This window comes from Eptatretus burgeri, chromosome 14 (assembly GCF_056783735.1).
Source record: "Eptatretus burgeri isolate ZD-2024b chromosome 14, Ebu_testis_v1, whole genome shotgun sequence".
NCBI lineage: Eukaryota > Metazoa > Chordata > Myxini > Myxiniformes > Myxinidae > Eptatretus > Eptatretus burgeri.
In genome coordinates this window covers 46,601,503-46,629,223 of record NC_140974.1, presented here as the reverse complement: position 1 = coordinate 46,629,223, position 27,721 = coordinate 46,601,503, and the positions used below count along the sequence as shown (strand labels likewise).

The window sequence follows — 27,721 nt, the reverse complement described above, 5'->3', positions numbered from 1 at the left end:
TTATTTTAAAACTTTATTCAATAGAGACTTTTACTGGGGTATTGCATTGTCCATAAAACTAATCCTTTGCAAAATGTTTGCAAGAACAAAATGTATGCAAGGTTATATTATTACCACACAAGGACATGAGACGTCATCTTGCTCATAAAGTTTCTTAAGTTTCAAATTGTGGAGAAAAAAAAAATTCTTCCTTGACAACTGTTACACCATGTCATCTTATTCACACAAATCTTCAAAATCCCCTCCAACATCCTCTCCAAACTCCACCAAATGCCTTCCTTCTTCTTCTTCTTTATCCACCCCATCCTCACAACCCTTACCTTGATTGGAGTCTCGAGAAACTTAAATTTCTTGTTGCTCCAACAGATCCCGGTCATCCAATTTTTGGTCTTCTTTATGCTCACTTTTCTCTTATTTTTCTCTCGAGCTTTCTTCCATCATTGCTTGCTCTTTGTCTTTTTCTTGCTTTTCTTCCGTTGCTTCTTCTTTTTCTTTGTCATGGCTCTTTCTCTTCAGATTTTTCTTTTCCATATTTTTTGTTTCGGATAGCTTCTTTTCCTTTGCTTCCACTATTGGCTCTTCTCTTTTCTCCAAAGCAAGTAAACTTTTAGCAAAAGGATCTTCACCCTGACAAAGACAGTGAATAAAATGTCCTCATGCACAACACTGGCCTGTAACCCTCCAACCAGGCATCTCACACTCCCAACACTCACTCTTAAATGAAACACACCTTGATGTCTATGCCAGTCATATTTTTCATCTCATATTTAATGACCCTACTCCTAAATCAACCCCATTCACATCGATGGATGCAAACCTTTTTGAAGCGTTCGTATTGAAGATTGTCTCCTCGTTTGTTCAGTACTTTAATCACAATGTCCCTTATCTTCTCAAAATGGTTGCTCTGGATGTCCTGTATCGATGCAGGCAAAACACATGACCATTAGCTTCATTGAAGATGTACTTGTATATTTACATCTTCACATTGCTTTACATTGCTGTGGCCCATACATTTACAAAAGTCAGTGCAAGACAACTTGGCCACAAAAGAGCCACCTCTAACATTTACAATCAATTTAGACCAGCAAAACATCTTGACGAGGATCCTGGGTCATCTTCAATGTGAAGTTTGCCAACTTTCAAATCCGACGCATTCGGTAGAGATGAACGGCACTTGGTAGAGATGGACACTGATCTGCCGTTCAGAATTTCAATGTCAATGAAGATTTTCAGGAAGAGAAATTGCAAATATAGGAAGTAGAGGAGTTTCACTATCGAAAACTGCAACAACAAATAAGGAATAAAGCCTTGTAATGGACATTTCTGACAACAATTCACATTTTTGTTCGCACTACAAAAATGCTCCATGCAAAACCTGCAAGCAGATGTGGAAAAGTAGACAAGGGTCATTGAGGATAGAAATATCACTGGTAAGGATGTAGGGTAACCTGAGGTGGTGATATCCTGCCAACATGAAGGCCTGGAGACAAGAATGGGATTACTCCAACCGAGGAAGGAGGGTGCACATTTGGAGAAGAAAAAGAAATGAGTGGAGGTGAGCAGCCTGCTGGAATTTTGAGAGTTTCTCAAGGATAGTGTTATTATATTGGATGAATGCATAAAACTGAGGGGCTGACAGGGATTAAGGGATGAAAGAGGAAAGGCAGAAATACCTCAGGAGAGGAGGGTAGAAAATAGAGGCCACTTACCTGTCTGCAATGAGAACAGCAAGTCCTGTGTTTCTACTTTGTATAAGATGCCATTGGGGTTGAATGCTTCAATTAATTACACATTATCCAGAAGACACAGATGTCAAGTGGAAGCACAAGCTGAGCATATGGAGGATAAGACCTTCATGCAGAACTAGAACGACACTCGGTAGAGCACACACCTCCGCCAGGCTGAGCAGTTTACGTTTTGTGTCCCACTGATAGGCCTGATATACATCCACACCTGAACCAAAATCAAATCAGCTTGTTGTTGTCACCTACCCCTTATCCACCAAATTTCGTCATAACCCATCACGACTTTTTGAGATATCATGTTATATATCGTTTTTTGGCTAAATCTCTCAATTGTGAAGAATCACTTCAATTTTTTTTTGTAATTTTCCAGATCCGGATTTGGATCTTCACCAACATCGAATCAATTCGTCCTTGTCACACACCCAAGTTGTCCACAACTTTTTGAGATATTGTGTGATACTGTATATCGTTTTTCGCCCCATCTCTCAATGGTGAAGAACCACTTTTAAATTCTCATTTCCAGATACGGATCCAAATCTTCAGGAAATCAAATCAATCCGTCCTTGGCACACAACCAACCTGTCCACCACGTTTCGGCCAAATCCATTCATAACCTTTTGAGATATCCTGCTCACAATCAGAAAGAAAGAGACAGACAGACAAACAGAGAAACAGGGGTGAAAACAACCTCAGTCCACCTTTGGTAACAGAGGTAACAAAGGTCTTTTAGGCTGAGAGAAGTTAAGATTTAAAGAAGAAAGACTTATCAAAATGGAGGGTAGGCACCCACATTGTTGCTGGTTTTGCAGGCCAGTTTTAATATATGGGCTGCCCAGTAGAGGTTGTACATGATGGTTAGGCCCAGAAATTTGAGATACTGAACACCTTCCAGCTTGCCAGATCATGTTTTCTGCCTTGCCTGAGAACGAGCAACCATGTATGCAGATGCACACACTCACACCGACCAACCTGAAAGTTTGAAGCATGTCGCATAGACTGCAAGTGTACCTGCACCTCCCACTCAAGTGCAGGGATATATGAACGACATGCAGGGCAGCGTACAACATCCGAAAGTTGCATGCAGTCTGGAAGTTCCATTCCTACAGACACAATAACAGTGCTGTTGCTGAAAGAAATGTTATTGGTCAACAAACAACCTGATAACTAGGAGCTTTTGACCGCATGTTTGCAAAATCGTTAGTAAAATCTCTAATGTTGCTTTCAACGATTGCTTGGATGCATGCCACGCTCCCAGTTAAGCAGGGAGGTCTGGGTTTCAGGAGGGCTATTGACATCGCCCTCCCTGGCTTCATCTCCTCATTGCTAGCAGCCCGCCCCTTAGTCGATGCCGTTCTGTCCCGCGAAAGCGGTTTGGCGCAAACAGGGGAGTTGACAGCGGCAGTGTTGTCATGGAGTTCAACCCATATCAGCATTTGTGAACCCGAAGGCCTGTCCCAGCTTAGCCAAAAGGCATGGGACGTTGAGGCGGCAAGAGTGTCTTTTGTGAGCCTGTTGAACAGTGCGGATCAGGTAACCAGAGCCCGTCTTTTGGCCGCAGCCACTACGGAAAGTGGGATGTGGCTTCATGCAGTCCTGTTCCCTATTTGGGAACACAGCTTGACCCTGAATCTTTTCGGGTTGCGGTTACACTAAGAGTTGGAGCATCAGTCTGTGAGCAGCAAAAAAATGTCAATGCAGCAGCATGATGGATACACTTGGACACCATGGTCTGTCGTGCCATTTCAGTGCCGGCCGATCTTTTATACATTCGGCCTTAAACTATGTGGTCAAACGTGCCTTTTATGGTGCAGGGATACCATCTGTCCTGGAAATCCTTGGTGTAGACCTTGGTGAAAACACCTGCCCAGATGGCTTGATCATTGTCCCATACAAGAATGGGAAAAGCCTAACCTGGGATTGCACCTGCATCGACACATTCGCCAAATCACACGTTTATAATATAGCCTCAACGGCTGGAGCAGCTGCCACTGATGCGGAAGTTCTTAAAAGCAATAAATACGCTGGCCTCAGCCAAACTTATTTATTTAAACCAATCACCATCGAAACAACCGGAGTGTATGGCCGATCTATGTCCAACATCATTAATGATATTGGTAGAAGGCTCATTGCATCCACTGGCGATATACGGCAACTGGTCTGGTTCAAGCAGCGACTGAGCTTGACTGTCAAGCAGGGAAACACCATCAGCATTGTGGTTTTGGCACGGGAAGAACAAAACCCCACATTTACACCATCTTATAGTCTGTCTTTTTAGGGGGTATGGGGGTCATGTGTGTGTGTATATATATATATATATATATATATATATATATATATATATATATATATATATATATATATATATATATATATATATATATATATATATATACATATACAGTATATATTTATATATATTCAATAAGCATTAAAAATTCAAATAAAACTTCTTCAGTCTTGTGTCAAATTATTCATGCTTAAATATCTCATGATGTGGGGAGCGCATTCTGGCCTGAATATATATTTTAAAAAACAAACAAACAAAAACCTGATAACAATGAAAACATACTTTGAGGCCCCATGTACTTGTTACAAATGATGATAAAGATGAAGATAGGAATATGGACCCTGAATCTCACGCATGATGAAGGAATATGGACTTTGAATCTCATGCATTTCTATTCATAAATGATAGTTCAAAATATTACGAACAAGCACTTTCATTCTTTGTCAATTTAAAAAATGGAAACACCTCCTACACCACCTTCGATCTTGTATGATGCTCCATATTTTTCCTCCCAGATTCGTTTGCTGATCTGAGTTCTCTTGTTTAACATCTGGATCCTCTCCTGTTCCAAAATAACTATCAGATCATCAAGTCAAAGATTCCAATTTAATGTTTTTTAAACCAGTTCATTGTAATGGCTTCAACTGCTTTTTCAAGTGCCATGTCATTATTAGTCAGTGCGACGGTACACATAGCAAACTGACGACATGAGAACACACACATGAGAACAGGCCGGGAGACAAGAATGTGCAAAGACTACGATTTATGAATTTGCAAGGAGTACGATTTCAGACCTACATGCAGGAAGCGAGAAAGCATCTTCTCTTTCGGAAAGTGCTTGTCGACAAGTAGCAATGAGTTTTTGTGCTCGTCACCTTCCATATGGCTGTCCATTTCCTTCACCTCCAGTGTGTTGAAGGTGCACAAAGCACAATACAAGAGGAACTTGTTTCTAAAAGTGAGATTCAAAAAGAAAAAGAAAAAAAAAAAACACAAGTATAATGAAAAGTGTGCAACAACATTGTTGGGCACCTTGTTTCTCAGAATAATGTCACGTAACCTGGACACCAGTCTGAAACTGTTCCATTAATATTGCAACACGACCAGGCCTGACTCCCCAAGGACTCAAATCTGATCCCGCCAAAGCAAAGCCTTCACAGAATAGCCCTCGCGAGAGGTGAGACTGACTCGGCTGAAGCCAATGGCGGCTCGGGGTTATGGTTATAACTTGATGAATCACGCCCAAAAAAATTGACACACTTATTAACTCGAAGGAGTAATTTGCAACATGGGGAGGCCACGTTCACAACCCAAAGACGATTTGTTAGACAAAAAAAAAAAAAGACAAAAATATATATTTTGAATCTGGGTTCAAGGATTTAAATGAAACTTGGTACAAGTGTTTATAATGATGTAATAATGTGGGTGGAGGCATATCTGGCAATGTCAGAGTCCCCTTCTAATTTTTCTTCTATTTCAATGTATTTATGGTGGGGATTCATTTAATTATACATTTTGTGAAGTTCTGTGTTGATATCGTGAGTTATTATGCCTTTTGCATTTAGCTAGGTTAGGTTTCATTGTGTGAGGTCCTCAGGAATGCATCTTCAATTTTTATAACACTATGTCAATGAGAAAATCTTTTTTGCTGTACACATTTTCACTATCCATACTATTTTTGTGGAACACATCTAGTTTTAATGGTGAGGTGTTCCAGTATTTATTTTGACAATGTCAGAAATTGTTTTTTTCATGCTCTTTTATAATTGTATATTTGGCTAAGAAAGAGAGAGGGCGATTTTATCCACTCTCAACATTTTCAATGAGCAAAAAAAGTCAAATGAAGTACAAACTGCAAGACAAATGCAGTAAAAAAAAATTGAAAACTTACGGGTTTTGCCTCACTTCAGGGTCAAACTGAGATTGACCCCCCTTTTTGAACTGTGAACCAGCTGCAACAAAAACAGCAAAATGAAAAGCCATTATATATGTTGCTATATCAGCAACAGTGTTACTAAAGTAAGAGCTACACAGTACCAGTATATATAACCAGAGAGTTGGTGTCAAAGCCACCCAATGCTTGCCTGTTTATACATTTATCGTTTTTAAAAGACTAGTCTAATAATATTTTTTTATAAAGCATTGCAGTGAAGTCTGATCCAAATAATTTTAAAGCAATATATGTGTTTGTATATTGTAATCAGTAAACTAGTACACATATTAAATGAATGGCAAGCGTCTAGTATAAACAGGCAAGCATTGGGTGGCTTTGACACCATCTTAGGTTGGAATTTAAAAAAAAATTAAAGTCATTTGTTAATTTCAACTTCACTACACCAATAGTATACCCCAAAGGAACCTCCATGCCAAATATCAGCATCCTCGTCCACATATTAAATGAATGGCAAGCTTCTAAATAACTTGCACCAAAAACTTTAACATTTTCACGCTGACGCTGATGCTCACGCCGGGGGTATCGCTAGAGCTCTCTGTTCTTCGAACAGGCGAGCTAAAAACGAAAAACACCGTCCATCCGTCCATCCATCTGTGAAGCCGTATGATTTACATGTATATTAATTACATACTGTTTGAACATCATGTGCACCCTGACTACACGTAGTCTATTAATTACATACTATTGGAGTGCACCTTTTAAACCTTTCAACCCCTTAGACTGCTGCGACCCCTTAGACCTTCGAAGACCCTTAAGACCCCTGAAGACCCCGAAGACCCTTAAGATCTTTAAGACCACAAAGATCCTTAAGACCCTTAAAACCATGAAGACCCCTAAAAGACCCTCAAGACTTTTGAGACCTCAAGATCCTGAAGATCCCAAGACCCCTTTTACCTTGAAGACTCTTTCGACACTTTGAACACCTTTAGATCCCTTCACCCTTTCGACCGTTATATCCTTTAGACCCAAAGAACATTTCCACCCCTTAAGTCCCTTAAGACCCCTTACACCCTTCAGACATATGAGACAGCTTGGACCCTTGACCATTTCGAGCTTTAGACCACTTGGATCTTTTTAGACCCTTTTGACATGCGTGAGAGATTAGACCCTTTAAACCCTTAGACACCAACTACGATTGGAACATACGCTTTAAGCCTTTAGACTATATAAAACCTTTTAAGCGCACACCACACAAACATCTATAGTCTTCTTGCAAAACACAGACTATACTTTTTTCAGCAAGTAATGCGCAAACTCGACCCACCCGGGGGGTGGGTAGTCTGATAGTTTTATATACTCTTTAAAGAGCAGGAGCCATGTCTGTACATGTAGAGATATTTAAATAATAGATGAAAGTGTGTCTGCAAGTGTGATAAATTATATTTTCTGAGCTTTTACAAAAGTAATTTGTGAATATTGTGTAACCTACAACTTGTACATAATAACCCAATGATCTGCTATGCAGTGCTCACTCAGGATACAAATTCCCAGATTCCCTTCTTGTGAATCCTGATCTGCTGACACCTGTCGTATTACCTACAATTCGACCATCATGAACGATTATTATATGATGATGATAATATTGTAGAAAAAAATTCATGTTACCTCCATGTACAATATCAAATTTTCATGCATTTTTTTGGCTTCCCTTGTGCAAAACAAACTGAGTACCCGTGCCACAGAATGACTGAGCAATTCACTTAAGCCATTTTTGAAATTAATTTCAGAATTCTACTGTCCTCTTTTGTTAACACAAAAGCTAATATCATGAAGGACTGATAGGATGGTCTAGAAGTATGCACACTCTTGTCTAAGCTGTCTAGCCTGTGTTTGAATCCCGACCCAGCTATAAGCTGTCATCCCAGTGTTTCACAGGCAGGGTGATTCACCAGTATGTGTGCCGTCCCTCGGATGGATGGTAAACTGGACATCCCATCTGCCAGTATTAGTTGGTGGACGTTAAAGACTCCACAATGTTATTCACAAAGAGTAGGCGAGCTATCGCCGGCACAATGAACAAATTCCAAATTCCTTCCCTGACTTCCTAGTCGGAGAAACTGCTTCGGCAGCAACAACGCTCTGCATATGGCATGGTACATAATGATTGATAACACTGCAAACTTTCACCTTGTACTTATCAGCCCTTCCCATAATTGAATTGCCAAACTTCTCACCCTCCCATTTTTTGGGATGTCAAATGAGTATAAGAGGAATTGCTTCAGGCTTCTTGTTCGCGGAGATCATTGAATGCTTTGCCATTAGTGTTCTCCCCGCACTTTTAATTAAAGATTCTCTTTTTATGTACTTTGCCCGAGTGGACAATTGAGTTCTTGACATCCACCACATTTGCATACTTCCTTTGTAAGTGACCTTACACGAACATCATAATCTATACTATAATGGAGCAAGTGTTTGTATGCATGCAAGTATGTATGTATGTCCACTCTATACCCATTGGTTGGAAAGCTGGCTCGACTCCACCTACAATTATAAGCTGCAAAAATAATACATCACCCATTTTGGTAACTGAGCATCCTCCATCATGCAAAGTCCTTCCTTGGCATACCAAAACTCCTATCCACCGACAAGGCCTTCATCCACAGCTTAAGGGAGTACTGATCTCCCGTCTGGGCATACTCCCCTGCCTCACATCCTCACAACGATGAATCTGAGATTATGGGCTTATCACTTTACCATCACGGACAGGTCAGTGGTATCTCTGCCTTCTACTGCCTCCTTTCTGGTCTTACACCCTATACTCTTTCCGTGCTTTGTCCACCCCCAGTTTCTTCAGGGTTCGCACAGTCCACCATCAACCCCTTCTGTGAAACAACCTAAATCCAGGATCACTGCTCACCTCCACTCATTTGTTCCTCCATTTTCCCACCTGTGGAATCAATTTCCACATCCTCTTCAATCTCATTTTTCTCTCCAGGTCTTCAAGACAGCTGTTCACCACTATCGCAGATTATCCCCTATCCAAAACCATTATCTTTTCTACCCTCGTTAGTCCCACACAAATCTCTCCTTCCAATTTTCCAGTTTTCCCTCCTTGGAGTTTCCTTCTATATCCATCATGTCTTTCCCATGCATCATCTGTGTCCAACTTGTCCACCCCATTCATGCGTGTTTTACGTCCTGTTTCTGTCTGTTACGTCTTGATCAGTTCAGTGTACTAGTTCTTCCACAAACCTCGACTATGTATAAAATAAATAAATGAATAAAACTCCTAAACATCTTTGGACGTGTCATATTATCCACCATCACCATGCCCTCCCTTTTAGTTTTCCGTTCAATGTAAAACAACCAAAGCGACTGTTAAAGGATCATTAAATATTGAAGGATTGGAGCCAATATACGTCATGGGCATTGTTAAGGCGACAGTACGTATAGACCACAACTTCAGGCCTCTGATATCAGCCTATGGCCCAGTGCAATTAAAATTATCCAAGCTATATAGCCACGATGTATTATACTGCACTGGCAGAGTACCTGCCCTACGGGCGATCTTGTTCCAAGCATGCAACACGTTCTTCTGATGCATACCTTTACTTGGGCAGTGTATAGGCAATTGACAGCTCTGTATAAAAACAAATAATCCGGGTTACGTGCTTGAAGCAAAAAACATACTTACTGCTCACAATTTGAAACACCTCACTGCACTGGAAAATGTGGGGACAGGAATACTGCACTGTAAATGGTGGAGACTTGTAATACCTTTTCCCACCTATGGGTGGTGCTACACGATACACATTTATATAGAGAATTTGTGTTTCCCACCTTGCTCCTCCCTCCCCCCCCCCCAAGAGCACCAGTAAAAATAAAAACACCCCTATACATTAATTGGGGCAATGCTAATCCTATGCAGCAAGTCTGTATGGAATCAGCCTCGCACTGTAGGAGGAGTAGTGCAACAAGCACACAAACACCGGTCCATAAATTATACTAAGGATTTGTCCATCAGCAGTATGCATGTTTTTGCTTCATGTATGTAACCCAGGTGATATTTTATTTTTAATGAGTTATCGAGGCATCGGTCTGTTGACTATACACCGCCCAAATAAAAGGATGTATCAGAAGTATGCTGCACGCTGGGAACAAGATTGCCCGGAGGGCAGGTACTCCGCTAGTCAAGAATAATTTTGTTTAAAGTACCAAGTCCCGTGGATAGTTTCCTCAATTTTCCACCTGCTGTTTATCATTTTGCTTTCATTTTATTATTCCCCATGTTACTGTCATCCCAATGGCAAAACTCACTGCCCAGAGGAGCTGCAGAAGATATTTAGTGAGGAGACTTCAGGAAAAATGATTTTTTCCAATGCAAACACACAAATAATTGCTTCTTCTTATAATTGACACCACGAAACAAAATTTATTTTTGTAACAGATTTAGGTTTTTTTTTTGGAAATGGAAAAGGCATTTTTATGAAATGGAAAATCACTGGCTCAACTTGTTCCACAGGAAACACATGTTGTTCCAGGATGCTTGTTCTGCAGGAGGGAAAGTAAAATTGTTTTTCAAGATGCTCACCTTTTCTGCCATCATCATCGAAATGCAACATCTTGGCAAAAGGAGCTCCTCGAGAATGCCCAACCTTCTTCCTTCCCCAAGAACCTTGACCACTTGATCGCTTACCACCTCCCTAGGAAAGAAAATTCTCTCAGAATGCATGCTCATTCCAATCAGGTTCAACAAACATACCACTCTCTCAAATTAGCTGTTTACATGCCATTGGAGCACGTACCATGTAACCCCCAAAGCCTCTGTGTTGCCCATATGGCCGACCACGAGACTCATCAGCCATACGGTATCCTCCTCTCTCAAACCGATACAGCCTGCAGTGAGTACAGCAATGGGCAAAACACCATGATGGGAATGACTCGATCCTTGAAATTCAAACTCATCGTTGTCAAAAAACCTTTCTGCAGTTACGATCACAATAACCTTCACAAACAAGTGGATATAACAGTGAAAACACAGTTACACCCAATTGTCTGATGAATAATTACATTCAGTAAAATGGTCAACGCAACATCAGTTTTGAACCAGTGAGATTTCAATGAGATAGAACCATGATCTTGCTGTCATTGGCACACAAGTCCTGTCTGGAATCAACTTGTTTTACCGATTATGAACTACTAGGAAATGCATGCAAGGGTGATGCCATCGGACCCATTCCAGTCAATAACTAGAACAGCAATCTTCGACGTCACGATGTTGACAGATATACCTCCACCACATTATTACATCATTATAATACTTGTACCAAGTTTGATTTAAATCCCTGAACTCAGATTCAAAAATGTTAAATAATTCTGACAGCCAGACCATGCGTCCGATCAGGTTGAAATTTAAAACATATATTCCACATGACTACTAGATCACAATTGTGACATTTCATGTCGATTGATTGAGTGATTCAAAAGAAATAATTTTTTTTAAGATTTTCCTTCAATCGAATATGGTTGCCAAACCATGTGACCTATTAATTATTTGTGAACACCCTGGTATCCAAGGCTTGGGGAACATGTGGGTGAAGTTTCCCCTCGATCTGTCAAGCTGTTCTGGAGGAGAGGATTTTTAAAGGTTTATTCTTCATAAATCATAGCTGCCAAACATGTGACCTATGACATCATAGGTAGAGAACTTTTTGTTCCTCATTGATGGACGATCATACCTATGAAGTTTCACCTTGATCTCAGCCATTTAAGAAAAGAGGATTTTTGGAAGATTTTATGTTTAAAAAAATATGACTGCCAGATGACGTCATCAATCTTTTTCCCCTATACAATTTAGCCATAGAAGACCCTCAAATTTTTTCATACTGATTGGATAAAGTGTTTGATGTATGAAATGATGACATCATAACGAAGCCACCTATGACAACACCAAAAAAAAAAAAAAATCAAACTTGTTTCCCATTGGGAGTACTTCACACGTGCCAAGATTCCATTTTTTCCATGGAGCGGTTTCAGAGATACAGAGTCCAAAGTTTTTCCTTTTTTCCAACGTGGCTGTCACGTCACGTGACCTATGACATCAAAATTATCATGAAAACATTCTACATGAGTAGTCGCACCTATGGTGAAAATTTTGTGTCAATCAGATAAGTGTTTGCAGAGAAAAACAGAGAAAATTAGCATAGTCGGACAGACAACCCGAAAACATTTAAAAATAAAATAAATAAAAAAAGATTTTTTTAAATTTCTTTTCAAACTAAACTGGAGCGAAATCAATGGAACGCCATCGCCAATCCCCACACTTTCCACCTAGAGCAAAGTTGAACTCGAACTGCACTCGGTCGAGCGCTACAGCTACAGCATTGATTTGTTTACACTTCATTGATGCATCTGTATTATTTATTTGTGCACGTCATCCACAAGTGTGCGTCCACCAGGTACATCTGTTTTTGCATTTTTCAACTACACTTGTCAATTTCTGCATGGACATCATGTTTGTCCATGCACATTGATACATGTTAGTACATACAAAATAATGTGTTGCCCACGTAAATATGTTTTGAAAATGTGCAAATATCATTTGCACACATTCTGGGGCACAGGCCCCTGATTTATGTAAGGTCACATGTTCATGTTGTGTATCGCAAATTGATGATTTGAAAATGCGGCAGGAACAAGAGAAGAGGATAAACATTCTGCATCGTCAAATCAACGAAGCAGATGCTAAGATAGTGAAGCAGGCCAAGCTCTTTCAGAGTCAGGCTGTTGAACTGGAACAGTGTTGTCCACACCGTGACCTTCTCCGCAAACGTCAGGTGAGTTTATGTCTGGCTGTCTTCTTCTAACAGCTTCTCATAGTACAATGAATGGCCTTAGATAATTCACCTCTGAAAGCCATCGAGAGAAACTCATGAGACTCCAGTCCTTCCATGTTTTGTTTTACTTGGGTGTCCACTGGGAGTGGGCTATTCAAAAAAATAATTGTCACCTGATCAACATCAGGCTATTTACCCTTTCGTGTGAGTTTAATAATAACCTAAAACTAAAATTTACACTTTAATGTTGGAATAAGTTTCTGTTGCTGCTGGGACTCGGAGGTAAATAGGTAAAACAAATGCGTTTTACCAATTTGAGGATGGAGTAACCCAAACAGTGTACACTGTTGTCAGGTGCAACTAAGTGAAGTCAATTCACAGTCGAAGATTGAAAGGGTATCGCACACAATCACAGAAGGAAAGAATGAATTTCTTTGTCAACAACACGCTCAAGCACAGAAGTCTCGTGGTGATCAGCTTTCACAGTCTCTGGAAAGGTACGTAGGCATAGCAAGGCTCATTTTAACTCTTCTCTGTTTTCCTTCCATTGATATATTTGTTGTTCGTCGTGTAAACGATGTATATTTTGCTTGTTCAGCAACCCTCGTGTATCTTGTGATGTACATTGTTCCCTCACATGTCGTGTGCTGGATCTTGCAGTTTGCAGCATCAGATGGAAAGTTCAAAGAAGCATTACCATGAGACTCACAGCAATTCAAGGCAGAGTTGATGATTTTGAAGCACAGCTTCTATCTGCAAAGGAAATCTTGTCTGCAAGCAAGGTTTCACTTAATCCGGTCATGGAAATGATGATTCATATCGTGAAACATATCCTCAACGCTTCTGCACTTCATCGATTTGTTTGCACTTCAGTGATGCATCTGTATTATTTATTTGTGCACGTCATCCACAAGCATGCGTCCAGCTGGTAGATCTGTTTTTGCTTTTTTCAACTACACTTGTCAATGTCTGCATGGACATCATGTTTGTCCATGCACATTGATCCAAGTTAGTACATCCAAAATAATGTGTTGCCCACGTAAATATATTTTGAAAATGTGCAAATATCATATGCACACATTCTGGTGATGGTTACAATTGGGACTTCCGCCAGGCTAAACTTTGAAATTCTAGTATCCGGATGCAGATCCGAATCTTCACCAAAATCTAATTAATTTGTGCTCGTCACACACCCAACTTGTCCACCAAATTTCGTCCGAATCCATCCATACCATTTTTCAATGTCCTACTCACAGACAAACAGGGGTGAAAACAACCTCTATCCACCTTTGGTGGCAGAGGTAATGATAGGTTGGATATGTATCCGGACCTGAACCAAAATCTAATCAGCTTGTACTTGTCACTGACCCAACTCATCCACCAAGTGTTGTCACAATCTGTCCATAACTTTTTGAGACATCGTGCTATATATTGTGACGGTTTTCAGTGGACCCGGTGAAGCACAAACCAAGCCACGTAAAGAAACCCTCGTATAGTTATCTCCGTAGTACATTGTGCAGTGAAATGGGGAAACCTTATCGAGGCACGATGTCACACCTTTTCACCAGCCACGCCTCCGAGGCCCTGACGTCCCATAAGAGAGCAAAAGGAATGAGACATCCGGCCATGGTGGAGAGCAGCATTGAGCTATAAAAGTCCGAACCAGAGTCTAGAACGGCATGCACCTGGGAACGGAGAAGTTGAACGAGTTGGTGTCTGCAGAACAAGCTGGTGGACAAGCGAGAGCGAGCAAAGTCCAGTGCCGAGGCAGACGGGCCAATCCAGTGGAGAGTTCACAGGCACGTTGTCCAAAGACACTGGTTTATGTGATCTTTCTCTTACTGTCTCTATTATACCCCGTTCCCTTTGGACGAACAAGCAGTCAATGCAAAGCAACAACTGCCCTTTTCAGGGCTCACTGATTGTTTCACCTCACGCCATATAATCTAATGCTACACGCATTCACCCTGGCCCCTCTCAAAACTTTACATTGCACTCTCTTCCCCACCCCCCATTCCCTTTACTTGCACTCACTTTACCTCCGGCTTACACGCAGGTGAGCAAGGGGCCGCAAATATGACCAGTCTTCTTCTCTCCTCTCTTTGTCCCTTTTTCTCCTCTTGTTTCCTGGAATGACTGTGGTTTCCATTCATATATGTGACAAGTGACTGAGTAGGAGGGGCTTATGTGCATAGTAGGAAGGAAGGAAGTAAAAGGATTTCTCTGTTGTGACACTGCTTGTACATGCGTGCTCTTCATTATTAATTATTATAAACCTTTTCCAAACTGTTCAGTTGTCTGCTTCTATTGGATAGACATAGTGTGTAGTAACAGGAAGTTCGTCCCTGCCGGTCCAACATGGGTAGCCATTAGCCAGTGTGTCCACTTAAGGTAACACTTGGCTGTATTTTGATCAAGGTGGCACATTGGGAAGCGCAGTCCTGAAATGGGGTTGTTTAATTTGCCGGGAAGGTAAAGCAGGATTAGACACTGGACCCTACCCAAATTAAACATCTCAGGCATGTCTATAAGGCAGGACCAATCAGTGGGAGGGATCACGAAACTCACCACGTGCGGCCGATCGCGTTAGGTGAGAGGACAACATGTGCCCTCGAGCAACCGACCAATGGGATCAGGGTCATATGCATATTTGTAGATCAAGAATAAAAAACGGGTGGAGTTACAAACAGGCAGAGGGTAATGAAAGTCCTTGCTTGCAAACATTCAGTCTGGGTCTGTCTGTCTGGGTTTGTCTTGGATTGTCATCATCGCTGGTCTGTCGGTTGACCTTGGGTTGAACTTTGTCTCTGGTTGATCATCTGTTCTCGCCTCATCTGGTCTAGTCGGACAGTCTGGGTCTCTCTCACTCTCTTGCGTCTGGACGATCATCTGAAGGAGCTGTCTCTGCCTGCTGCCATTAACCTGCCCTACCTAATCTACCATCATGCCGGGTTTGCGACGAGCCACTCTGCATGGGACAAGCTGGTGCACACAGAGGAGAAGAGCGGGAGGCAGCTCAACCCTTCAAGATCCATGGGCCGTCACAGAATGTTATCCATAGGGGGCTGTGCAGGCTCCCCAGAGCTGTCCCCAAGGTTAGAGGAGGTCTGACTTATCCACCCATACTCTTTCTTTCTCACTTACTCTTTTTACAGCGCGTGCGCTGGTAAACAATTTCACAGAGTTTGAAATGTCCCTGGTGTCTACCATGTCTCCGGTGTCCCCCCCCCCCCCCCACGCACCTCAAGTGACCGCCGTCCGGTAGATGGCAGTGCGTAACCTAGACAGAAATGGCGACAACTGACGGAAACAATTGACGGAAATACCCGAGTATTCATGGGCAGACAACTGACGGAAAAATCCGAAGAGACGGCCAATATAATAATAATTTGCCGGTTTCCGCATGAACAACACCTTAGATTCACACAAGACAGCCTTTTTTCAATGGAAATTTGTGAAACTAATGTGTTATATATATATATATATATATATATATATATATATATATATATATATATATATATATATATATATATATATATATATATATATATATATATATATATATATATATGTGAAAACCATTGAATTTATTGCTTGACGGAAAAAAACCAAGAAACGCTCCCATCTCATGTACGAACGAACGAAAGACGTCATTTCTGCCCACCATGACATTTTGCGCCGAATGCTGAAAGCTAAGTTCTTCTTATTTCACATCATTCTTTTGCAGCCGCCTGCGACGCTGTATCGAACGATTTCATTCCTTCTGTTATATATAAAGGTGCTTATCACAATAATAACAAGATTTTTACATTTCAAATATTAAGTACGCTTTTTAATTGTTTTTCAACTGAAAAAGCATAAATTGCATATTGTTGCGGTTGTGGAAATTCGCAAACCACCATTCAGGTCCCGTAGGTGAGATATCTCTGTAAGTACATGTGTAGTTAGCCCCAAACCCGTTGTTTAGAGGGAATAAATGTGATTCATTCAGGCTGCGACGCTTTGAGATAGCCGTTTTTCTGTTCTATCTTTATTTTGAACCAACCACGTCTCAACCGCCATCACACAACAACCACCAACCACAACGTCGCTTCACAACAACAACAACAACAACAACGCCAACAGCCACGATCTTTACCTTCACAACTCGCTCCCGCAAACATCGCATCACCGCCATTCCAAACGCCACCAGGGCCATAAACCACCACCATAAACCCTCCACCACCTTCACCTCTCTCCTTCTGCGGCCATTCCCGCACCACCTGGGAGCACCGAGCGTCAGGCTGTCCTGGGCTCGTATGGGACGCGAGTGCAAAATACGGCCTTTCAGAGGAGAATTCGGATCAGGAATGCTACACGCCCACTTCTGATCCGTCCAATCAGCAAGCGCGGGGCGGTTTGGCCCCGCCTCCAGGCGCGTCTGTGTGGAATCGAGATATGCAAATTCTAGTATTAGGGGAGATTCACGCCCCTTTTCCTCTATACAATGGGCGAGCGTGGCTCCACCCCCGAGCTCGTCCTGATCCAGAAACTTGCATATGGGTTCTCCTGCTGGCCTATAAAGCGCCGAGCGCAAGGCGAATCTCAGCAGAGTCGGTTTGGGCAGAGTCGGCCTTGGAAGAGCGGAGAGTGGCAGAAAAGGCAGAGTCGGCCTTGGAAGAGCGGAGAGTGGCAGAAGAGCAGAGTCGGCCTTGGAAGAGCGGAGACCCGGCCTTGGGAGAGCGCAGAGTCGGCCTTGGAAGAGCGCAGAGTCGGCCTTGGAAGAGCGCAGAGAGTTTTGGGCAGAGTCAGTTTGGAGCGCGGAGTGGAGTCGGGAGGAGAGGGCGTCCTGGTGGTTTTCGGCAGTCGGCTGAGGAGAATTGGGGGAAGAGACCGAGGAGTTCGGGTCCGAGGCAAGGAAGACGTTGGTCAGCGACGAGGTCGCGGTGGAATCGCTCGTCACGGGACCCAAGCAAGCCAGCTATACTCTTTCCTCAGAGCATCAACAATTCCCCCCCCCTTTTTCCCCCGCGCTGAGATAGTGCGAAAAGGGGGCCCCGTTCCCACCCCAGTCCAAGCAGTGCCAACGAAACCCGCGAAGGAGCACGAAGTCGGGGCACCGCCGCGCTGCCACATTTGCCGCTCATCACAAAGACACGGGTAGGACCCACCCGGTCTTGCGGACCTGACCGCTCTTTCAGGTCCCGCGCAAATATTGACCCACAGGCCCCATCTGCCCCCTTGTCTTTGAGGGTGGCCCTTTTCTTTTGTTTCTGTGTAAACGTGTGTGTGTGTGGCGCCAGTCTGGTGAAGTAAAACTGTTAAGTGTTGCCGTGTGTCGGTCTTATTTCGGTAGTATCTCTGCGTCATTGTTTCTTTTGTTACATTTGCTTTTTGTGCATAATTGTTTTAATTGTATATGTGTGCTCTCCATGTGCCGCAGAATAAATGTGCATCATGTTGAACTGTTTTCCCGTTTCGCTTCGTCTTTTCTTTAATTGAATCTCCATCTTGCTTCACGTAAAGGGTTGGTAGTGGGCTTAATACGCCCGATAATTAATCGGAACCGTCGAGGCCGACGATAACACCGCTCGGTTATCCCGATAGTACGGAACGGATCGCTTAAGCGGCCCGTGTCCGGAGTCGACCTGCGGAGAGGTGCGATCGCCCGGTCTACCCTCCGCGTGGGTACTTAGGTAGGTCGAGTTTGGCGAACAACCCTATCCCACGCGAGTGAACGATTGGCACGATCGTGGTGAGGCCGAAATGCCCACCCGTGACTAGCTCCCGGCGTTAGTCCGAGAGGGTCACGACAGAATTGTCCGTCCGGTGGGCGACGTGCCGCGATTCGAGTCACGTGGCCGTTCGCATGCCGGCGGGCGCGAATTCGCAACAATATTTTAACATTCGTGTACTCATTTGCTTCACCACACGCGCTGTATTGAAGGATTTCACTTGTTTATTGTTGGATGTCTGTGTGCCCTATTATAGTGTTAAGTTGCTTGTATATATCCACTATTCTGTGGGTTGTGAGTGTACGCGTAGTGGGAAACGGGGTTGATTGCTGGTGTGTGTGTGTGTGTGTGTGTGTGTGTGTGTGTGTGGGTGTGTGTGTGTGTGTGTGTGTGTGTGTGTGTGTGTGTGTGTGTGTGTGTGTGTGTGTGTGTGTGTGTGTGTGTGTGTGTGTGTGTGTGTGTGTTTTTCTTCTTTGAATACACTTGTTAAATCAAACTTGTCTCCCGACTCATCCTGCTCACATTGAGACACTGGAACATAGCAGCTAAGGTGATCTGATTGATCTAGTGAATGGCCCATAGTTAAGATCACAGTCACGTGACTTGGTTCAGCTCACCAATAAATAAGATGTCATGTGACTGCCGACTGGCACAATACTCGCATGTACCGGGAACTTCATCTTATGTGGTAACACGGCTCTGGGCGTTGGAGTACGGCAAGAAGTTCTGGGGACGAGGGACTATTGTGGTCGCTTAGCGACTCACCATACTTAGATCGGAGTTATCCGGACTGATAGGCGACCATAACTATACAATAGGCAGCAATAATATTCCACCGTTAACCACACCCACATAGGTGTGATTGACCCTCGGCCAATTGTGTCACAAAAGGACCACCCCCAACAGGCTCATTGACATGCATTATCCCACCCACCAGTCTTGGCCCTTCATTGGCCTATGGCCGATGCATCGGTGTCCAGCTATGCCTACTTTGTGGAATCCTTTCAAGTTTTAAAATTTTTGAGTAGTCATGGACCTTACCACTGTAAAATACAGTAGATTCATATTTAAAGCAGATACTGAGCTTCAACCAAATTTGGGTTAGCTGTCTGAAAAGAAGAAGATTAAGAAAAAGAAAGAGAAGGAGAATTACAAATGGGCTGGTTTGGGTCAGTTTTGGACTGCAGCGATGCTTTTGAATCGGTTCATGGATGTTGATGGATGTGAAATCCTCTGCAGACAACTGGTAAGACAACCTTATAAGTTTATACATTTGTATCTTGGTCGATTTTTATTTTTATTTTTTTTGGAAGATTTGTGTTGCATGAAACCTATGGAGTGTCCGTGCTATCCCGACATAGGAAGTCTACTGTCTTTATGATGTACGTATTCCTAAGTTGATGTGTGTGCGTCTGCACCTGCCATCCTTCTTGCACAAACCGTTTTTGGTTTAATTGACAACCCCTGGAGGAATTGAATTGGTGTAATTTTCCCAATTCCTCACCTGCCTTGTTCGACCTTGTTCAGAATGCAAAGGCCATTCTCTGCTTGGGTGCATTTGGCGACCAAATTGCCTCAAGTGTGGTCATTTGAGGAGTTCCTCTATATATGGCGTGCTTGGTCACAGCTGCCGTTGTGGATATGAAGAAATGGTCAATATGGGGGCAGTGCAGGCAACAATATAGAGGTATACTGACATCTCCTGATGTATTTGTTGTTCATGCAATTTATGTACAAGCGCCACCATGAGCCTTAGTCCACTGTATAAAAAGGGAGTTCTCTTCAAGAGTGGATATACCAAGATGTACGGCAAAACATTGTCATGTACGTACCCCGGCACTGTGTGCTGCAATACACTAGGATTAGCTTTTTCATCACATGAGAAATACCGTTTTGTTTTATTTGTTTGAAAGCTTGTGTCATCACATTATTACAGAACATTTTGTGCATTTTCCAAAAGCTGTTTTGCAGTGTGTGATAAAACCGAATTTCACAATTATAAAACAAACAGCTCTGTTCAACTTTCCCACCAACAAGAGGCAAGAAAAAAAAAAAAACAAAGGAACAGATGTCTGCAGAAATTTACAAGTTAAGAAAAGTAACATGCATTTCTCAACTGTCTGCAGTGTACAAATCTGGGAAACCTGCACTTTGTGAAGATGATCCCAACAAACATGACATCTGTTTAGTAATTTAAGAAATAGTTTCACAAAAAGCACAGTTATATCATAAACTAGAAGGGCACTCGGTAGAGCGCATACCTCCGCCACGCAATGCCTGATCCACGAGAACCCAATACATTTTTAAAATATCATACTATGCAGTACTATATCGTTTTTGGCCCGATCTCTCAATGGTGAAGAATCAAATAAAAAATTATCAGATCCGGATCCGGATTCGGATCTTCACCAAAATTTAATCAACTCTTCCTTCTCAAACACCAAACATGTCCACAAAGTTTCGTCCGAATCCGTCCACAAATTTTTGAGATATTGTGCGATATATCAGTTTTGGTCCTATTTATCAATGGTGAAGAATGACTTCAAAAATTCTAGTAGCCTGATGCAGATACGGATATTCACCAAAATGGAATCAGTTCGTCCTTGTCACACACCCAATCTGCCCACCAAATTTCATCTGAATCCATCCACAACTTTTGAGATATCCTGTACACAAACAGACAAACAAACAAACAGAAAGGGGTGAAAACATAACCACCTTCACCTTCGGTGGCGGAGGTAATAATGTGCAGAATGAACTTACCCAGGGTTATTTCGTCCAAAACTCCTTCCCGTTGCTGGGAAAAAAAACAAAAAAACAATAACAAGTTATAAAAAGACACGATTGCACACACACAGGAGATGCACCACACCTTATAAAAACAACAACGACGCAAGTCTTCATCGAAGGGGATGAATGAAGCCTGGTGTTGGCTTCGTGGTTAGGGTGGCTGGCTTGGAATCTTCGGGTCCTGAGTTTTAGCTCCGCTGGATGCTGAATGAAAACCAGGTGTGGTTGACTTATCCTGTCATCCTTCTGAGGTCAGTGAAATGAGTACCAGTGTACTGGGAGAGGAGCACAGCATCGGCGGCATAGTCGCAGCCCAACAAAATGATGGCCATGCGGCAGCCAAGCTGCCATATGCAAGAGGAAGATCAAAGGGGATGTTTAGATCCCCAAACTCACCTTAAAATGGGATGTGTAGATTTTACATGTAAATAAACAAATAAATGTGGAGAGGTAAGGGGTATAGAAATAAATAATTAAAGGTGGTAGGTCGTTATCAATGATGAAGTGTATAAAAATAAATCAAGGGAGGTGCAAAGCGCTCCCCTCTTGACATGGGATGGTTTCTCTGTATGCAAATTTAACACAGGGACTGAAAATTCGTTTCTCAGCTTCTACTGGTAAAAATTGGCTGCAAATTTCGGAAGTAAATCCTTTGTACGTCGATGTAATATGTTCCAAATTTCAGCAACGTCCATTTCGGCATTCTTCAGTTTTTAAAGAAAAACCTTGAAATTCATGTTGGTGTCTGTCAGCCTGTCCATCCATCCACCTAAAATGTGTTGGCACTCGTATCTCAAAAGCTATTCATTAAAACTAGGTGAAACTTGGAATATACATCGGCCAATTTGTCTAATTAATGACTTTCAAAACAAATTCCACCTCAATGCCATAGTTTTTGCTTTTTTGATTGATAGTTTTTGCTCATTAGCTATTACCTTGAGTTCTGTTCTTGTGCGATACAAGTATGCAATGGCAGTGTTATCAGAAGCAGAGATTCCTGCAGCAATCAAGGGAAGCATGAAGTACCCCTCCCTTTATATGGATCGGTATCTCTCTATGCAACTTTAACACAGGGGCTGAAAATTCCTCCGGGGAGGGGGGGTGGGGTTGCCCCCCCCCAAAATATGTATTTGCTCTCTTCTCCAAAACAACAAACACAATTTTGATGAAACTTGACCACAACCTTCATAACCCATTATATTCTTGGGGAAAATTCTAGGGCCATAGAAAAGGCCCCTTTTATATGGTATGTGGCATGTGGAAAACAGTAGTAAAGGGGCTGTCACACCTTGACGTTTTAGCCAGCGTATGCTGACGTTTGAAAAATTTGGCGAATACACTGGCACACGTCGAATACATTATGGGTAAGTTTTTTATACGTTAAGAGCACGCTGGCATACATCGTAGTACGCCGAGCTCGTCAACAAATTTTGTGCATGCTCAAAATTTTCCGACGTATGCCAGCGTCTGACTCACACGTTCCGCATACGCTGGCCATAAGTTGTAGGCACGTTAAGCGATCGTTGACACGTCGACACACGTTACTTGTAAGTTACTCACAAGTCGAAATACGTCGAGGTAATGTCTAGCGTACCCGAAATTTATTTCTAACCTACGAGTAATGTGCTTTGAACCTATGTGTTACGTATCTCCAACGCATATTGATGTATGTAGACGTATATGACGTCTTCCGGATGACCACAGAACTTGCTGAACGCGTTTCTAACTTACAGCTACCATATAATGGCGTATTCGCAGCGTTTAGGGGAATTGGTATCTAAAAATGGGCTTCACAGGAGGAATCCGTCAGTGTTCCAGACTCCATGTTTTTTGTTTTTTTTCTTCTTCTTCGGCATGACGGTGATGTTGACACTTCGATGTTTTTTTAGGAGCATTTTAATAGGCTACGTCACGTGATCGTCTGCGATACTCTGCCGTGCTCTGCATAAGTTAGACTATCGTTGGGCATAAGTTGTGAACGCCGACAACACGCTAAGCATTCGTTGGTATGTTATCTATAACTTATTGAAACGTTCTGTGTACGTTACTAATACGTTATGCATACGTCCAACTCGTTAATATATGCCAAAAACTGAAAAAAACATCAATAGTTCAGCGTACGCCAGCGTTTTAGATCAATTTTGATACGTTGCCATATGCTGGCTAAATCGTCAAGGTGTGACAGGGGCTTTAAGAAGGGACATTCCATGGTTTGTGGAAAATGCCAGGGGCATAGAAAATAAGGCACATTCAAAAAAAATCTCTTCTTCATGTTATACTACCCCTTGTGTTCCTCGGAGGAACCAAGTAATACTCGAGAAAAGTTCATATAAAGGGGCGCCCGACATATATCGGTTAAAACCCGTCAGTACGTTAAGTTTTTTGTGTACCTTGAAAATGAAAAGCCATAAGATAATGTGCATGTGTGTGATTAATTTGTTAAAAAAGTTGGTACCCCTTTACAGTAGCAATATATGAACTTTTCGAGAGCATTACTTGGTTCCTCCTAAGACCACAAGGTGTGTGGTCTGACACATGATGCTACACGCCGACAGAAGTACAGCATGAACACGAGATTTTTTTTGAATGTGCCTTATTTTCTATCGTCTGGCATTTTCCACAAGCTATGGAATGCCCCTTTTTTATGTAGTTTGCCACGTGACACATACCATATAAAGGGGCCTCTTCTATGCCCCTGCCATTTTCCTCAAGAATACTGTATATAAAGTAGAGCGAAGTCGATGACACGGCCATCGCAAATACCCACACTTCCCACCTAAAGCAAAGTTGAAAGATGGCAAAAATTTCCACTAAGAAATGACCTAATATCAAATTTTGAGAAAATTTTTTTCTTCATTTTGACACCTATGACGCTAATTCCCCACCCCCTGGGGAATGAACCGAGGTCAAATCCAAAAAAATCGTTACATATTTCATGCGTCCCCAATGTTGATTGCATATACAAAGTTTTATTAAAAAATGTTTAAACATGTGCCTGTAATTGCATTTTTTTGGGACTTGAATTTTTGACTGCTCTTGCACCTTCATGCCATGTGTTGATCATAACGACCAAGTTTGGGGAATTTCTGCCCAACCGTTTAGGAGGAGATAGCATGAAGGACAGACGGATAGACAGACAGACAGACAGACAGACAGACAGACAGACAGACAGACAGACAGACAGAGCCGATTACAATATCCCCCCCCCCCACCCCCAGTTTTAAAAAGCGTGGAGATAATAAATGTTGTCTGTTATAGGCCTAGTGGTTTTTTTGTAATAGTTTACACTAGTGTGTGCCCGTACGTGCGTGGCCGCAAGTACAAAAAAAAAAAAAATCTTTCAAACCGCATGCCAGAAACAACAACCAAACAGGCCGTTCATTTGCTCTCGCGTGCCCGTACGTGCGTGGCCGTACATGCAAAAAAAAACCCAACTTTCAAACAACTACACAGGCCATTCCTTCGCTCTCGTAAACGACGACTGGATTGGGGCATTGTGTTTATCTATAGATGCGCATAAGAAATCAAGAAATTATTATAGTGAACGCAGTGAGCTTCATACTTAACGCGTGCACATGAGAGAATAGGAAACAACAACAACACAATACCCCTGACGATTTCGAATCCGTGTGGTTGGCTATGACCCTTTTGCTTCCGGTTGTTTTTAAACGCTGTGCGGTGTATAAACACGATTGGGTTTTATTTCTATCTTGTGAATATTACTTAACGCGTGCACATGAGAGAATAGGAAACAACAACAACACAATACCATGGCAATTTGGAATCCGTGTCGTTGCCTATGACCCTTTTGCTTCCGTTTTTTTTTTTTGTTTCCGGTTTTTGTCATGGGGAATGATGCATGCCGGGAGATAAAGGCATCGTCGGAGACATGAAAGACCCAAATAATATCAGACATGGTGTATATTTCCTCCACTGATTTTAATAAAGATATCTCCCGCATCATCAACAAATAATTTTTAATCGTGATTTACATTATTTGATCGCTGATCCCGAATCCAGGCCTAAGTAACCGGAAATTGCGTATACAGTTGTGAACAAGTTATAGGTAAAGTCAGAAGCGAATGCAAGAAGACTTCTACGTTCAATCTAGTATTTCTTTTTTGAGATGAGATCCTGTTCTTGGCAGTGTAGTTGTTGTTGTTGTGAAGGTAATGTTGAGGAAATTTTTTTTTTTAGATGAGATCCTGTTCTAGGTGGTGTAGTTGTCGTTGTGAAGGTAATGTTGAGGATATTATTTTTTCTTTCAGATGAGATCCTGTTCTCGGCGGTGTAGTTCTTGTTGTGAAGGTAATGTTGAGGTAATTGGTAACGTCAGAAGCGAATGCAAGAAGAATTCTACGTTCGCTTCTAGGCTTTGCCTATTCCATATTAATACAGTAAAAGTCATCACTATCCGGAAGTCCGTATATTGTAACCCCTAATGGGGAATGCGCTCTAACTTGGCCATAACTTGGGAACCACTTGTCCGATTAATTTCAAACCTTCAAAAGGCAAACAAACAGAAATTGCTGGAATTACAGATAGAAGATAGATACTGTGGGTGCAAAATGCCAAGCAATGTGTCCTGTCAATAGTAACTGAGGATCTCTTCCCCAACGGCCACGCCTACACAGCAACGTGTCCTGTCATTGGTAACTAAATGGCGCCCTTTCCCCATCGGCCACGCCTACGCAGCAACATGTCCTGTCATTGGTAACTAAATGGCGCCCTTTCCCCATCGGCCACGCCTACGCAGCAACGTGTCCTGTGATTGGTTTGGCAAATAAATGGCCATAACTTGGGAAGCACTTGTCCGATTAATATCAAACCTTGAAAAGGCACATCCTCAGGTCCCCAGCAATATACATGGCAAGTTTCAATTAGATTGGACCAGTGGTTGTCGAGAAACAGCGGTCACACAGACACAGACACAGACACAATTATAGATAGATTAGTCTTCCAGGTGGAGACCCGGTGTAAATGAGACGAGGGATTAAATAGTGGACACGAACGTTTTGTCCCGTCTACTTGGGGATTCTGTACCGAGCCCTCTCCAATCCCATTTTTAATAAGAAATCACCACCACCACCACCACCACCACCACCACCACCACCACCACCACCACCACCACCACCACCACCACCCCCACCACCCCCCCGTTCCTCTGCACATCGAACTGCCAGGAAACGAGGATGTTGCGTGTCCCGTTGATCGATGTACAATGTTACAGGCCACAAGTCCGCACGGCCCGTCCACCTCGTATTATAAGGAAATCACACAGCGATCATGTTTCACTCGTCCACGGAAACCACCTACCAGACATGCTGAACACCTCCAAGGTCTCAATTCAAAACGGTCTTCACTTTCTCACTCTCACACTCCTCCTCTCGCCCTTTATTTCTTTATTGCGCTTTACGGATCGTATTTCTTTAACGACGCGAGTTTCACAACTAAGAAAAAAAAAAAAAATTTAATATAATTTTTTTCAATTTTTGTTTATGTTGATCCTTTCCGTGGAATCGGGGTTATATATCATCCCCTCATTGAAACAATTAAATATAAACAAATACGTGTGGTACTTTTGTAAACGATCGTACATATTCGCTGAATGACGTCCGGATGCGAACTGGCGCGAATTACACCGCCATGGCGGTAAAAAATTGTGCAAATAATCTTTCTCTGTTTTTTTTTTTTGTTTGTCCTCATGACAAAGCAGGTCGCCGCTCGATAGCAGACTAGAAGTACGACAATGAGCAACGACGTTACTTTTCACAATATTTAAAAGGACCGAATACACTGCATTTTTTATTTATTTATACAAGGAAATGTCGACAGAAAAAAAAAAAGAGCGTAACGGGTCCATTAATTATCCACGTGCCGGTGCTGTTTCATCCCGAAGGTGTACTCGCACCTAATATAGGAATTATAGTTGGCAAGTGAAATCTGAAAACCCGCACACCTGTTGCCCTCTCGTCAAAACACCGATCGAGGGTTTTCAGAATAATCCCACAATGCTGTGCGCGCCGCAATGTTGGCTCCATTCACTTCTGTGGTAACGACAGGATCAGTCGGTCCACAAACTCGCACGTTTATCTCGTCGTCCTCGTCACTTACTGTAATGTGTAATGGAACGTTTCGCTTTATAATGATTTGGCTTTGTTACTGTTCGTTCTTGTTTCCCTTTTCTCAGTTCTTCAGCTGCCAACCAATATGGCGCCCGCGCACTGAATCATGGGTACTGAAGCCCCCTCTGTTGAGTAATAATTGAAAAGTCGGATCAATTTTAAAAGCGCAATGTTTCCCTTCCATTCCATTCGCAACGATTAACACACACAGACTGATCGATACCAAGCAGCTAGCGAGCGCTTGCCAAGCTAGATGTTCCTTAACGGTTTCGGATGAAGCGCTTGCTTCAATTTTTAAGCCAATTTTTTTTGTTTGTTTGTTTCCCC

General features: G+C 42.4%; 1 protein-coding gene across 1 annotated transcript; it reads right to left on the bottom strand.

Moving 5' to 3' along the window:
- LOC147013094 (DBIRD complex subunit ZNF326-like) lies at nt 1–26,851 on the bottom strand. Its single transcript, XM_085854673.1, has 10 exons — nt 26,586–26,851; nt 21,243–21,276; nt 10,732–10,822; nt 10,518–10,629; nt 5,924–5,984; nt 4,831–4,984; nt 4,510–4,594; nt 2,715–2,845; nt 818–913; nt 1–627 (listed from the first exon to the last, which is right to left on the bottom strand). Exons 1-10 carry the CDS (start codon nt 26,590–26,592, stop codon nt 412–414), a joined length of 987 nt encoding a protein of 328 aa, XP_085710799.1. The 5' UTR covers nt 26,593–26,851; the 3' UTR covers nt 1–411.
- Nucleotides 26,852–27,721: the final 870 nt, after the last annotated feature.